At 54.8% G+C, this 14,839-nt stretch overlaps 1 protein-coding gene across 5 annotated transcripts in view; it reads left to right on the forward strand.

Annotated features, from left to right (window-relative positions):
- Positions 1–11,959, forward strand: part of ATP2B3 (ATPase plasma membrane Ca2+ transporting 3) — a 65,340-nt gene extending 53,381 nt beyond the window's left edge. For 4 of the 5 annotated variants that reach the window (XM_016944507.3, XM_016944505.3, XM_016944504.4 and 1 more), the window contains one exon: positions 9,004–11,959. In XM_016944507.3, coding sequence (XP_016799996.1) covers positions 9,004–9,029 — 26 coding nt within the window. In that variant the 3' untranslated portion in view covers positions 9,030–11,959. The remainder of the gene's footprint in view (positions 1–9,003) is intronic. The other variant, XM_054677034.2, reaches the window with a different exon arrangement.
- Positions 11,960–14,839: the final 2,880 nt, after the last annotated feature.

Genomic DNA, 14,839 nt, shown 5'->3' on the forward strand with positions numbered 1-14,839 from the left:
GCGCGCGCGCACACACACACACACACACACACACACACTCCTTCTCCAAACCACAGGCCACGTACACCTCCAGCTTGCTCCACACTCATCATGGGGCCACCTACCCTTGTCACAAATATTGGCTGACACCGTGGCAGTTGGGCTGAAAAGCACTCGGCGCCTCCAGTGCCCTAGACGTGGGCCCAAAGGGGCCTCGCCGCCACTCCACCCAGAGAGGCGGACAGGAGGCTCTGCCAAGTCAGTTAAAGCCAGAAATGGTTCGTGGCCTCCCAGCACCTTCCTTCCTGGGAGCTGAGGGCAGCAGGGGGCATGGCTGTGCCTCCGCCTCCCTCCCCCTTGACTTCCTCCGTATGTCTCTTTGCCATCTCTCTCTGTGCTTCCTGTCTGTCTGTCCATTTGCCCATTTGTTGAGTTAAGGGGAAGGCAGCCACCACGGCCCCACTCCACGCGTTCCTCGAGCCTTCTCCACAGCTCTGGCCTCATCCCACCCCAGGACCAGCTCCTTGTCCCTCTCCAGGTCCAGCCCAGCCTCTGTGGGGCCTGCTGTCTTTTCTCCCTCTGGATTCCTCCTGCTTCCTCCCTGGGGCAGCCTCTTGCTCCTCTCTTCCTTGGCTCCTAGCACTTCTTTCCTGCCTTCATTCCATGGCCATCTGTCCCCCTCCTCCCCACCTCCGGAGCCTGGCAGTGCCGGGTAAGTAGAGTGGGAGAGACGCCACCCCTCCTGCTGTTCACAAGCTATTCCATGGGGGCCCTAAGTGGCGGATAGCCAGAAGGAGGGCAGCTGTCCCTTGCACACTGTGTGCTCCAGCAGAAGGTGGGTGGCAGGGCCCTCTGAAGAGGCCCATCCCAGCTGAACATCAGCATCCCAGAAAAGACTCTGCCGTGGAGGAAGATGCTGGCTGGGGACCTGGCAACACCAAGGACATGCCCACTTCTGGAAGCCACCTGCCAGAACCACCTCCTGCCATCATCACAGTGCAGCGGATTGGTTTAGAACTCAGAACCCAACCCCCACTCCACGCTTCAAGGACCCCAAGCAATCACCAAGCCCAGCACTCTCATCCTAGAGATCAGGGGAAGGAGGTTGTCCCCAAGGGCCAGGACCTGCACTGGGTCCCATAAGCAGCCAGGCCTGGCAGAGTGGGGACTAGCACCAGCGCCCACCCTCTACTTGGAACTTTCTGGTGGATGAGAGATGCTCTGAAGGCTGTGACGGAGCTCCCCTAGACAAGAGGGCTGCCCCAACTAGGCCTGCAGGGGCGTCGAGTCACGTGGTTTCCTAAGGCAAGCCCACAGTTTCCCATCCTCTTTGCCTGCTCCAGGCCAGGCTGCCTTTCAGCCCACCAGGAGTCTGGGGCCTTTCTGGGCACTGGAGCTGCCTCCGTCCCAAGCCTTTCCTACTAAGGACCTCAGGTCCTCCAGAGAGAAGGGCCGGTGGTTGGTAGCATGACATCCCCTCACCCTGTGCCCCTGGGGCCAATGCAGGAAGTAGCAAGGGGGTGGCTAGGAGGGGTCGAGAGATTTGGGATCGCTGGGGCTCAGTGCTCACACACTCGAGCCCTCCCCACCCTGTCTAACCTCCCACACCTTTGCTGCTTCTGGACTCAGGAGTCCCAACACAGGCCCCATCCCTCCTCTGCATGCATTGTCAGACTGTGCCGGCCACAACTTCTGACCCCCAGCTCCAGGCAGCCTCCACTGCCCCTCCCCTGCCCAGCCTGGTGACTACCCCACACCATGCCCCAACCACACACTCACACACCGAGGCCACAGTATCACCCTCCCTGTTGGGTGTCCATATTCCGGAGAGCTGGTCAGGGACAGCTGGTTCAGTCACTCGGGTCTACCAAGGGCAGCAGGCACAGGGGGCTGCGTGTCTGCCACTAGGAGGCACGGGAGGGTGCGCGATCATTTGGAAAGCCCCATCAAAGCCACTTGAGAGGCCTTTTATGTCTGTTTTCCACTGGGACACACAGACAAACCCCAGCCACGCATCCAAAGTCTATCCTTCCAGCAGTGCCACACCAGGCCTGTGTGAGATGCTTACTGTTGGAGTCGTTCCTGAGATGCCTCCTGACCTGGCCCAGCAAAGGAGCAGGGGTTAGGCAGCGGGCCATGAGTCTGGTCCCATGTGGCCACCGGGGGTCCCTCTGGGCCGTTTAGTTCCGGTTAATCATGCTGGAAACAGATCACAGCAGTTGCTTGGTTTTATTGGCTTTGGCAACATGAAAACCGTGTGGCCAAAGGGGCCAAACCGGGCCACGTGAGTCCCAGGCTTTCCCTGGACACTCCTTTCCAGGGCCCAGGGCGACATGCTCACCACACTCGCAGCCCCGTGGTGGAAGGAGTCTTGTTTTCTGGAGTTTGCTCCATTCTCAGGAAGGTCATGTGCTTTGAGCCAAGCCTCCCTACCTGGTTTCTGGGAACGGTGTGTTGGCATTTTTTCTCAGATCTTTGACAGTCTGCACCCTGCCTCCATGCTGGAAGCAGTAGCAACCCTCCCCCAAGAGCCCTGCCCCAGGCTTTCCTGGAACCCTGGGCCCTACCACAGGGGAATGCCCTTCCAGGCAATCCCTAAAGTAGGCACCAGAACGCAGCCTAGGGCAGACCCCAGGACCCCTGGTCCAAGGCCCTCCCCATCAGGCACTCCGAGTGTGGACTCCCAAGCTGGGAACCAGGGCCAGAGACCTCTCAAGACTAATTGGAGGTCCCGCAGCTGGATTCAGCCAGTACGGAGGCAAGGGCTCAGCTGGGCCTTCCTCCTGGGTCCTCTTTAGTCCGACCACCCGACACTGACTCGCCGCGCCCAGGTCAGTTCAGCTTGCTGGTGTTGGGAGCACAGGTCTAGGCTCACACGGTCCTGGGCATGAGTGTGCACACAAGGTGGGAGGCAATTTTCATGAAACTTGCCAGCTGCAAGCAGTTCTGGCTTGCCAACACACACAGAGCCATGTCTTGTCTTTTCCGTTCTTTGGTTCAATTCCTTGGGGAAAGAGCCAGCTGTGGAGTTTGCATTTTCATTTTTCCTAATTCAAGCATGTGACATCCCCATGGGGTAGAAAGGGGCCTTCCCCTTGCTCTTCCCCCACATAGAGAAGTGAGGCCGAAGCCATCTTCTCCTCAGTGTTCAGGCTATCTGAGCTTGGCTTCTCATTGCCCGAGTTGACTGATGGTTCATATTGCCACAGGCTCTTGAGGACACCTTTGTCTCGCTTTCAAGTTGTGATTCACCTTCACGCCTACAGGGGTTGTTTTGAGCCTGGAAACCCTAAAGTTCTTGACAAGAAGTTCCCCATGGGTCTCCCTGGCTGCTGTGTTCAGAATCTGCTCTAAATTCAAAGCTCAGATGCCTGGGGAGCTGACAGGTCCCTGCCTCCAAAGGAAGGTTCTGGACCAGTGGTTGGTGCTGAGCAGTGGATAGGTAGGGAGGAAAGCGACCAGAAGCATCCGAGTTCTGTGAACCTTAGCGGCTGAGACTGAGCAGAGAGCATGGAGCCCCTCGGGTCGGCTGGTGCCCAGCACAGAGGCAGCAGGATAGGGCTTGTTTCTGCTTGAGGAATTAGAAGGAAGAGTGAGAAGGTGTCAGGCACAGCTTCTGTCGTTTCGTTGTCACTGCGGTCAGGAGTCTTTGCTTTGATTGTTCTCTTTTCCTTTCCTTTTTCTACTCTTCTCGGTCCTTCGCTTGTCTCCCTGCTTCTGCGGCCCTTCTCCACCCTCATCCTCCTCCCCAGCCCTGCACTGCAAACTCCAGCACTTGAAGGCTAACCAGGGGCACGTCTCCCCATGCACATGGCGGGCACCTCCACTCCAGCTGGCCGGCAGTGGCATCGCACATGGCACTCCACACCTGCACCCCTTCCGCTTTGGCTCAGTGTGGCCAGGGATGGGCCTTGTCAGTCTGCAGCGTCACCCGCCCTGTGTAAGGCTCAGAACTGCTCATCCACGCAAGTCGGGAGCCCGGGCCAAGCCCACAGCACCCAGCATGTCTCCTCTGGGCAGCTGGTAACAAACTGCCCGGGACAGCCTCTCTAAGGATGCGTACTTGAGCTAAGTTCAGAGGAAGGAGAAAGGCCAGCCAGGCAGCAGAAAGGGCAGGGGTCATGGCTCCGGGGAGCCCCTGCGTGGGGTGTTCAGAAACAGCTCCAGCCGGCTGGGCATTGCAAAGTGGGCAAAGAGCTATGGGGAGGGCCGAAGCCAGCACAGGAGGCTGGTGCAAAGCCGTGTGGGCCCCAGACATTCAGCCCCGTCCACTGAGCCCCTGCTGGGTGCAGCGAGCCAGACAGACAGACCCCTGCCCCAGGGGCATTACCTTCCAGTGAAAGGTGGATGGATGTAGGGGGCACTTGAAGGAAGGAGCAGAAGTGGGCACCATGCTGCTGGGGAAGACAAGAGTGAGGGGAGCCTTCCTGGTGTGGGGTGCAGCCACAGCAAAGGTCCCCAGGTGGGATGTGCCGGAGGCTGAGGGGTAAAAGAGGGCAGAGTGAGAAAGACTGGGGCCGGCTCCAAGGGCCACAGCCAGTGGAGGGCTTGTAGCGGGGGAGACCACGACATGCTCTGGTTTTTGGGCCGCCGTGCTAAGGGCATGGAGGGGTGGGGGCGAAGTGCAGGTTCTGGATGGCGTTTGAAGGGAGCCACGGGGCTGGGGCCGGGGGGGTTGGGCCTGCTAAGTTTGAGACCCAGCTTAGATGCCCAAGTCTGGAGCCGGAGCCGAGAGGCTGTTAGCCGACAGGTGGAATGGAAGGCCGAGAGCCAGAAGAGAGTACCTAGACCCAGAGGAGGGGCCCTCGGGTGTCAGGGATGGGAGAGGAGGAGGGGCTGGAGCAGTGTCAGACAGCGCTGGGGGACTGTGAGGAGTAAAGGACTGTGGCCTCTCAGGGCCATCAGCCATGATGGGGAACGGAGAAATGTGGCAGAGGGAGACAGCAGGAGGACACAAGGAGGTGGGGACACACAGTGGGGAGCCACCTCGCCTCACCCGGATGAGATGGGGAGTCCTGCAGCCCAACCTGACCCTCCTAGGGGCATCTCTCCCTGAAGAGTGCTTTCATTTCCTTTCTTTTTAAATTGTCACAGTAAAACGGGCTTTTGGGGGTACAGTTCAATGAATTTCCACACAGTCAGGACACGGGCCAGTTCCATCGCCTACTGGAAGGTTTAGAGCCAGATGGGGGACCAAGAGTCTGACTTGGCAGCCGGAGAGAGCTCGGAAACTCCACCTAGAGAAGGGACAGGAAGGATGGAGGGCTTTGCTGGTGGGGGTTGGGGTCCCAATGTGACCCCAGGGCCCCAGGCAGGACATAGCAGCAGCAATGGAGGTGAGGAGAGGCTCAGATGTGGAAGATGCTTTTGAGTTAGGGTAGGGCCCACAGGACACGTGGATGTCTGGTACATAGGGTCAGGGGGTCAAAGTGCCTCTGAGGTTTGGCCAGAGCCCTGCACTGGGATGGGAAGGCTGCTGGTGGGCAGAGTTCAGCTGGAGCACTGATAGGAGTCCTCCTCGGGCCTCCTGCAATTTGAGAGGTCCCTTAGGCATCCGAGGGGGAACACCCGGGAGGCAGCCAGGGCAGAAGTCTGGCAGTCCAGGAAAAGGTGGACATGGTGCAGCTGGTATCTGCAGTATTTACGGTGGCCTGATGGTCTATAGACAGCATTGACAGCCCTGGGGGCCATGAGATTCCTTTGGGAGCAGTAGGGGGGGTGGCGCGTCCTGGGCTGGGAGCAGAGCGGGAGGCGGTGCAGGAGCCTGAGATGAGGGCAGAGTGAACCCAGGCTGGTGGAAGGAGGGCATCCTTGAGCACCCAGGTAGGAGTGCAGCCCTCTGGGATGGGCCTCTCTTAGAAACGTTTGCTGCTTTCCATTGAACCAATCTCCCAGGAATTGACTGCATCCTTCAGTGTTGGGTGGGCTGAAAACATCCCACCTTAACACCAACACCAAAACATTGTTTAATGGCCCAGGATTAGGATGCAGGGAAAATAGAGCCTGGAGAAAGCTGACTCACTGTCAGCTGTAACAGACTCACCAGGACTCCAGCCAAGCTTAGCACCCCCAAACAGCAGAATGTTGGGGGGCAGCCCTTCCATCCTGCAGCGGTTCACTCAGTCACTTGTGCATTCCCCAAGTGTCTGCTGAGCAGCTGCTCTGGGCCAGGCTCTGTTGTTAAGCCACAAACAAGGCAGATGCCATCCGGGAGGGGCACGCTGGAGCAGCCGGTGAGACTGGAGTAGCAGTAGCAGCAGAAGCCCAGCCTGGAAGGAAGGGCTGGCTCCGTGGCCTGGCTGTCCTTTATGGAGGTCTTTGGAGTTGAGCCAGGTGCAGTGAGACCTGTGCATAGGTTTGAGCAGGGGCCTGGCCTGGTCACATGCCCCAGGTCTGAATGAGGCCACCAGCTCAGCAAGATCTCACCCCACACAGCCCTGGGGTCAAGGCCTGCAGCATTTTGTCCTTTTTGTGACTTGATGGGCATGGGCAACAGCTTTAGCAGGCGATGTCCCAGGCGGCTTCCACACCACAATCCTGAACCAGAAAAGGCCTAAATAATGAGGCAACATCTGCATTGGCTACGAAAACTGAATTCTGTTTCTTTTCATTAAAGATGTCAAATTATTCTCAATTTCTGTGTTACCCCTAATTCAGAAACCAGTCTGGGGATAAAGGCCTGAGTGAGAATAGCTGACCATCTGCCGTCTGGCAGATGTGGCTTTCCCGAATCCAGAGAAAATCCGAACCAGATTTCAGATGGGGTGCTAGAAAATTCCAATGTGGAGCTTTTTGGCTTACTTTTTTTTATTATTATTTTAAATAGGAACGGGGAGTATCACTCTGTTGCCCAGGTTGGTCTCAAACACCTGAGCTCAAGCGATCAGCCCAGCTCGGCCTCCCAAAGTGCTGGAATTACAGCCGTGGACCACCAAACCTGGCCCTGGCTCACTTTTTGCACTGGAGAGGTGATGAGGTTGGCATCATTTCAGCTGATTCCGAAGCACTGTGCTTTGCCTAGCTGAGCCCCTGGAGGGCTGAAAGAAAGTCACCGAAAAAAGGTGATTAATTGTCTAAACTAAGGGGCGGCTAACTTTTCCTATACAGAGCCCGAGAGGAAATATTTTTAGCTTTCCAGGCCTGGTCTCTGCTGCCGTGACACAACTGTGCCCTTACAGCATGAAACTTAAACCAGTAAAATTTTATTAACCAAAACTAGCAGAGAGCTGGGGTTAGCCCTTGAGCAAGCCCTGACACCTTGTCTAAATCCAGAAAACCAAATCCTAGATCGAACCTTGGCCCCAGAAATGCTTCGGAACTCCTAATGTGTCCACCTGCTCACATAGGCAGGGGTGGACAGGTGTTGGATGAACCCCAGGGTCTGCCTGGCAGCTCAGCGCTCCGTCTGCTGCCCCCTATAGGGATGGCAGTACAAGGTGGGCCAGCTACCATTGGCGGCTGTGCTGACACTGGCCTGTGCGAGGCCAGGCAGAGGCCTCCCCATCAACTCCTGGCTTCTAGAAGCAGGAGGGGGCCCAGGCTGAGGGGCCAGGGAGCAAAGAGAGGCAGCAAGGACTTGAGTGCGTGAGGCAAGGTGGAGAAGCCAGAGGAGGGAAGGGCTCACTCCTGGAGCAGTGCCCTGCCGGAGGGTCAGGGGCCTTCAGGGCTGCCGTGCGCTCAGCTGGGGGCAGAGGGCCACTGTGCCGGGGGAGTCTGGGGCACAGCGGGAGCTCTTTCATGCGGGAAGTTCCGCTGATCTGAGGTCTGCAAACTCCTGTGGGGAGGGATGGCCAGGGAACAACACAGAGCGAAGCCCGGGAGGCGGCAGAGACGCAAGTTTTGGAATGTCTGACTGGAAGATGGAGGAGGAGACAGGAGAGAGGACAGGGAGAGTGAGGTCAGAAGAGCAGGGGCACCAGATTGAACCAGACCCAGTCAGACACGGGGGCTGTGAGGAGGCCACAGGGGCATCTGAGCAGAGACAGGCTTTAGTGGGTGCAAATCAAAAGTGTGGCCATTTTCGGTCTCAGATACCTCCAGCTGGGGACTGCTGGGCTCTCTGGCCTGGAGCTCTGAGTACAGGCCTGGGCCACAGTTTCTGGTTATAGCCAGATGGGCCCCAGCACTGTGGCCAGGGCGGAGAGGTATGGACAGAGAGGAGGAGGGACAGAGCCAGGCCAGAGCTCTGGGGCACCCAGGGACAGAAGAGAGGGCAGTGGAGGAGATGGGGCCAGGGAAGCTGGTGAGGTGGAAGAGGGCCAGGCAGGGGCAATGTCAGGAAGCCATGAGAAGTTTCCAGAAAGAGGGATGATCTTCTGTGTTGAGTGCCCTGAGGGATCAAATCAGACGAAGATGCAGAAGTGGCCAGTGGAGTTAGCCGCAGGGAGACCCTCGACATGGCAGGTCCCGGCTCCAGCCATGGGAGCTGGGGGATGGAGGGAGACCCATGCGAGAAAGGCCGGCAGTGCCCATAGGCTGGGAACTTGCTCATACCAGCAGGTACTTCGGACTTTCTGGTAAGATCGAGAAGACATCCCACTCACCAGCATTCTCTCCTTTTCAAATCATCTTTCTTTTCTACCAAATTGGAATTCAGATTGGGCAGAGACCCCAGAGGTCACCAAAGCCAGTCGTCTCCCCAGGACAGGGAACTGCGGGGTCACAGCCAAGAGCCTAGTGCAGCACTCTCAAGTTCCAGAATACCTGCCCAGCTCAGCCTAGAGAAAGACACTGCCATCTTTTCCTGCATGCGGATCGGTTGACGAGACCAAGGCCCACACCTGAAAACTCTTTCCAAAGGCAGGCAGAGCCATCCCATTCCGTAGCAGCCCTCCAACAAATGGGTGGACATTTCTCATGCCATGACCCCCAGCCATTGATGTGGGTGGAACTTACCAGCACCAGCCGGCCACTGACTGTCTCCTTCCTTCCTTCCTACCTTCCTTCCATGTTTCCTTTCCTTTCCCTTCCTTTCCTCCCTCCCTGCTCCCACCTCGGGCCCTGTCCCTCCACCTCCCACTCCAGATCCGGGTGGTGAAAGCGTTCCGTAGCTCGCTCTATGAAGGCCTGGAGAAACCAGAATCCAAGACCTCCATTCACAACTTCATGGCCACGCCCGAGTTTCTGATCAATGACTACACCCACAACATCCCGCTCATTGACGACACGGATGTGGACGAGAATGAGGAGCGCCTCCGGGCCCCCCCGCCCCCGTCCCCCAACCAGAACAACAACGCCATAGACAGCGGCATCTACCTGACCACGCATGTCACCAAGTCAGCTACCTCTTCAGTGTTTTCCTCCAGTCCCGGGAGCCCGCTCCACAGCGTGGAGACGTCCCTCTAACAAGAACTTGTCTCAGCACATGCGCACACGCACACTCGGACTCACACGAAGTCACACGCACACATGCACGCACACACACATATGGGGACCTGCACACCTGCAAAACGAGGGAACAACTAAGGTGGCTGAAGACCTTTCTGGCAGGGCATTTGCAAGGACCCAAATCCATTCAACAAGGGTGCAGCCTGCCACAGGCTCCTCATCCGGACTGAGGAAGACGAGGACAGGGAGGAGGAAAAGGAGGAAGAGGAGGACAGAAAGGGGGAGGAGAAGGTTCTTCGTCCAAAGGAGGAAGGAGAAGAAGTAGAAAGTGCGAAGAGCTGAGTTCCCCACCTTTTTTTCTATTGATGCTTCTTTTTTAACAAACTACCGTTTTACCGTGTGTTTGCCGTTTGGGCTGTGTGGTGGGCAGGGGGCTGGTTTGGGTTTATGGGGAGCTTTTGTTGCACCCATGCAGGGGCAATCAGATCAGCATATTCATGCAAAAAAAAAAAAAAGTTGAGTGCTCTGCAGGCCTGTGAAGGGTGCCACCTGAGGGAGCCGCCTGCAAGCGGCCCTGCAGCCACAAAGCAACCCGCCCCCTGCAAAAACTAGGCACATCCGCAGTGCGCATGTGTGTGCGTGCATGCACATATGTGTATGTGTGTGGATCTGTACACACACACATATATATGGCCAGATGCATATTTCAATAAGGAACTATTTACTGGCATGATATTTGCATTCCTCTTATCAGGCATTTTCATTTGGAAATTTCATTATTGAATGTAGCAAGGTTGTTTTTTTTTTTTTTTCAGGGAACTAGACTGCAAGAATATCTTTCTGGTCAACCCATTTTTGTCCCTCATCACCCCGCCCCCACCTTTCGCTCCTGCCCTCTGCCCGGCCCTACTGAAATTCCCAAGGAGAAGGCCGAGAGGGGGCGCTCCAGGTCTGGAGCAGGTATAATTGGAGCATTTGCACTGAGACCCCTGCCAGAGAGGAGAAAACCCTTTCAATGGAAATTTTAATCTAAAAGGAAAAAACCAAAATATTGATGAGAAGGAGTCCTCCAGTTAGTGAAAGGGGAGTTTCGTTTTCAGCTTTCTTTGGTTCCTACTCCAATTCCACATCCTTCATCCTGGCCATGCCCCCACCTTCAAGAGCATGAAGCACTCTTGGAGTTGTGGGTCCTGCCCAGAGTCCAGAGAGCAGCCTCAGCTGAGCACAGGTCCGAGGGGACGGGGGCAGGGCCAAGAGTTCAAAAGAAGCCAATGGAGGGAGAGGGAGCGTCAGAAGCCCGGAGGAGCTGGTGGTGGGAGAGTGACGGCAGGGACGCAGCCACAGTTCAGACCCTGTCCCCTCAGCACCTGGATGGACTCCCACTGTTTGCTTTGGCAAATGCCGAGGAGTCCTCGGTAGACCACCTTGATGTCTGCTGTGACATCAGAGGTGCCACCACCAAAGCACTCTTCCCACCCTAGTCTTTGTGTCCAGAGGCCAAGCTTAAGCCATGAAGTCATGGATTTGTGGCTCGGCACCAGGTCCTGAGGGGAGCCTATCCTGGCAGTGTGGGCACCTAGTGGCCAAGCCTCAGTTTCCCCCAAATGAGCAAAGGGGATAAAGAGGGGCCCGACTTTTGCCACCCTCCTGAGGAAGCCCCTAGGTCCACACAGTGATGCCATGGGGGACCCTTGCCTTCCACACTTGCAGGTGTCACGTTTTGCAGGGAGGTGTTTGGGCCTGGGGCTCAGCCACTGGGAGACAGTTGGGACCTGAGGGACAGAGGATCGGAATGGAAGCCACCAACGTGCACTGGCACCCTCAGAAGGCTTGTCTCACCTCCACCGGCATCCACACAAAACCAAACAAGAGCAGGCGTCATCCCCACTATTCCCATGAATGCCATGTCACCCCTGAGCAGAAGCAGTCAAATCTCGGGCAAAAGAATTTCGGTTAGAAAAGAAAATCCCACTTTAAAATGCCAGCTGCAGATAACTCAAAGCCATCCCTTTTTTCTAAAGGGCACATTGAGAATGTCACCCATTTGTAAACTGTTCCCTGATGTCCTTGTTTAAACGATAATAAGAAAAAGGGCAACTCCATTTGTTGAGGGTCTTTGTGTTCTTCAATGAGAAATCAAATTTGAGACGTTGAAATTGGAGCTGCGTGCTGCTGCACTCACCGGCTTCTTCTCACTCTCTGTCGTAGACACACCGATAGGACCAATGGCCAATAGATATTAAAAGCAAACCCTCACTGCTGCTGTATAAAGTTGCCTAATGTAAATGTCGATTGTTTAGTCCCTAGGTCACCTTTGTGCTGTGGTGTGGAGTTCAGAAACGGGGTACCATGACCTGGAATCTTTTGCGCTTGTTTTTGCAGTCTTCAAGGCTGGGGGCCCTGTCTCATTGGGAAGCCCCTCTTTATAAAGCATTATATTACTTGGAATGGCTTGGTCAACTGTGTTCAGTTCATAAATATGTTTTACATTTTTATCTGCCTGTTATAAAGATGAACAAAAAAACTTAATGAGAAAGATCACAGATACGTAATAATTTAAAGTCTGTAGTTGAATTTCCTAACTTAAAGAATAGACCAAAATTTCTGTGTATAAAAAAAAAATGAAAGACTCCTTACATCCTGGTCTGGGTAACGTGTGTGATTTATTATTTGGTGAATTATTGTGCAGAACAAAACAAAGGTGCCTTCATGCCGCTTTAACAGAGCTGGAGAAGCCCCGGGCAGGAGGGGCTTTCCCCTGGGTGTGCAGCAGCCTGGCCGGATGTGTATGCAGAAGAGGAACTTATGCTGGGATGTTAGGCCCCCAGTGGGAGGGGCTCCAGCTGCTGCAGGAGCCGCGGCTGTCTTGACTTGAAAGGGCCTCTAGTACACGGCGCGGTGGCTCAGTCCTGTAATCCCAGCGCTTTGGGAAGCCGAGGCGGGAGGATCCCTTGGGCCCAGGAATTTGAGGCTCCCCGACACACATGCACGCTCCCCACTTCTTTTATTGTGGTAGAACACAGATCACATAAAATGTACCACGTTCACCATTTTTAAGTGTGCAGTCCAGGGGCAGAAGCACATTCACGGTGCTGTGCAGCCATCACCACCATCCAGCCGCAGAACTTGTTCATCTTCCCAAACTGAAGCTCTGGCCCCGTTCAACCCCAACTCCCCACCCCCCAGCCCCTGGCACCCAATCTTCTACTTTCTGTCTCTATGGATTTGACCACTCTAGGCCCCTCATAGAAGTGGAATCCTACAGTATTTGCCCTTCTGTGACTAGCATGATGTCCTCAAGGATCATCCATGTGGAAGCATGTGTCAGAATTTCCTTTTTAAGGTGAATCATACTCCATTGTCTGGATATGCCACATTTTGCTTATGCAATCAGCCATCCATGGACATTTAGGTTGCTTCCACATTTCAGCTATTGTGGATCATGCTGCAGTGAACATGGGTATGCAAACCGCCCTTCCAGACCTTGCCTTCCATTCCTTTGGGCCTATACCCAGCAGTGGAAATACTGGATCCTATGGGAACTGTAGGTTGAACCTTTTGAGAAACCGCCATTTTCCATTCTCATCAGCAGTGCAGGAGGGTTCCAATCACAGACGCCTTTGCTAATCGAAAGCCACAGGAAGAAAGCCCACCATTTCACTCATTCCCTTAATCCACATGCTGCATCCCTGAACACCTGTGCCTGTGCACGCCCATGCTCCATGGTCCCATCCCTGCTTGAGCCCAGAAGAGCCAGGAAGGCAATCCTGTGGCCAAGACTTGCCAATGACCACCCTGGCGATGGCGCTAAGACCACACTCCCCTCATTTCATTGGACTTCTCTTCCCCTTTTCGACTTGGCAGCACCGGAAGACGCATTTTCCAGGAAGGCTGCCAAGAGAGGAGAAAAATGGCTTCAAAGTCATTCAAAGCATCAGAGTCCATGCTTCTAAAACTGGCAAAAAGACCAATCAGGCTGGGCACGGTGGCTCACACCTGTAATCCCAGCACTTTGGGAGGCCGAGGTGGGGGATCACTTGAGGTCAGGAGTTCGAGACCAGCCTGGCCAAAATGATGAAACCCTCTCTCTACTAAAAATAAAAAAATTAGCCGGGCTTGGTGGTGCATGCCTGTAATCCCAGCTACTTGGGAGGCTGAGGCAGGAGAATCACTTGAACCCAGGAGGTGGAGGTTGCAGTGAGCCGAGATCGCGCCACTGCACTCCAGCCTGAGTGACAGAGTAAGATTCTGTCAGGAAAGAAAAGAAGGGAAGGGAAGGGAAGGGAAGGGAGGGGAGGGGAGGGGAGGGGAGGGGAGGGGAGGGGAAGGGAAGGGAAGGGAAGGGAAGGGAAGGGGAGAGGAGAGGAGAGGAGAGAAGACAAGAGAAGAGAAGAGTAAGAGGAGAAGGAAAAGAAAAGAAAAAAGAGAAAAGAGAAGAGAAAAGACAAATCAAAAACAGCAGGCAGAAGAATCGCAGCATGTCCTTGCTGCATTGGTGTCCAAGTGCATCCTGAACCATAAGGATGAGTAAGTCCAGATTGAGCCAAAGTCCATACCAAGACAGCTGGCCCTTCATGGAGAGACATCATGCTACCCCAAAAGAATCGCAAATTTGTGTCTGTGAATCCCTTGTCCACAAGCTTCTGCTTCAAACATGACACAGGTTCCACAGGGGAAAATCGGAACTCAGTGAAACAGCTGAGTCCTGGGAGTAAAGGCTTGCGCAGGGGTCTGGGGGAGGCCCGTGTGTGAGTGGCCCGTGGCTGCTCACAACAGAAACTTCTCTCCCAGTTCTGAAGGCCAGAAGTCCAAAATCAAGGCATGGGCAGGCCATGCTCCCTCTGAAGGCTCCAGGGCAGAATCTGCTCCAGGACCTCCTCTTGGCTTTGGGCCAGCCGTCCTCGGAATTCCTTGGCTTGTAGATGCTTCACTCCAACCTCTGCCTCTGTTGTCGTGTGGTTTTTCTCCCATGTCTGTCTCTCCCTGTGCGTGTGTCTGTCTGTGTCTCTCCCCCTTTTTTTCTTATACCTGAATCAAGCAGCTTTATTCTCACCCACAGCACAGTTCAATGCACGTGGGAGGCTCTGTTAGGTTCCAGAAGAAATATAGGCACGGAGGCTGTTTCCGGCTTGCAATTCTGTCACCTCAGAGTCCTTTCTTTCTGGAAGTTCAGATGAGAAAATAGATGGTGTTTACACCTTTGCTCTTAAGTGCTTACAGTGACATCTATAGTGTCCCCTGGACTTCCAGAGATGAACATGAAGCACATGATCCTATCTAGAATTGGCGGGCACTAATTTTCCCCACCACAATGATTGCCTGTTATTTCAAGCAACTACTATGTGCCTTATTGGTTTTACATTTTAACATACCGGGCCAGGCATGGTGGCTCACGCCTGTAATCCCAGCACTTTAGGAGGCCAAGGTTAGAGGATCGCTTGAGTCCAGGAGTTTGAGACCAGCCTGGGCAACATAGCGAGGCCTCATCTCTACCAAAAATAAAAATAAAAAATTAGCCAGGCACAGTGGTGCA

Source organism: Pan troglodytes, chromosome X, assembly GCF_028858775.2.
Source record: "Pan troglodytes isolate AG18354 chromosome X, NHGRI_mPanTro3-v2.0_pri, whole genome shotgun sequence".
Taxonomy (NCBI): Eukaryota; Metazoa; Chordata; class Mammalia; order Primates; family Hominidae; genus Pan; species Pan troglodytes.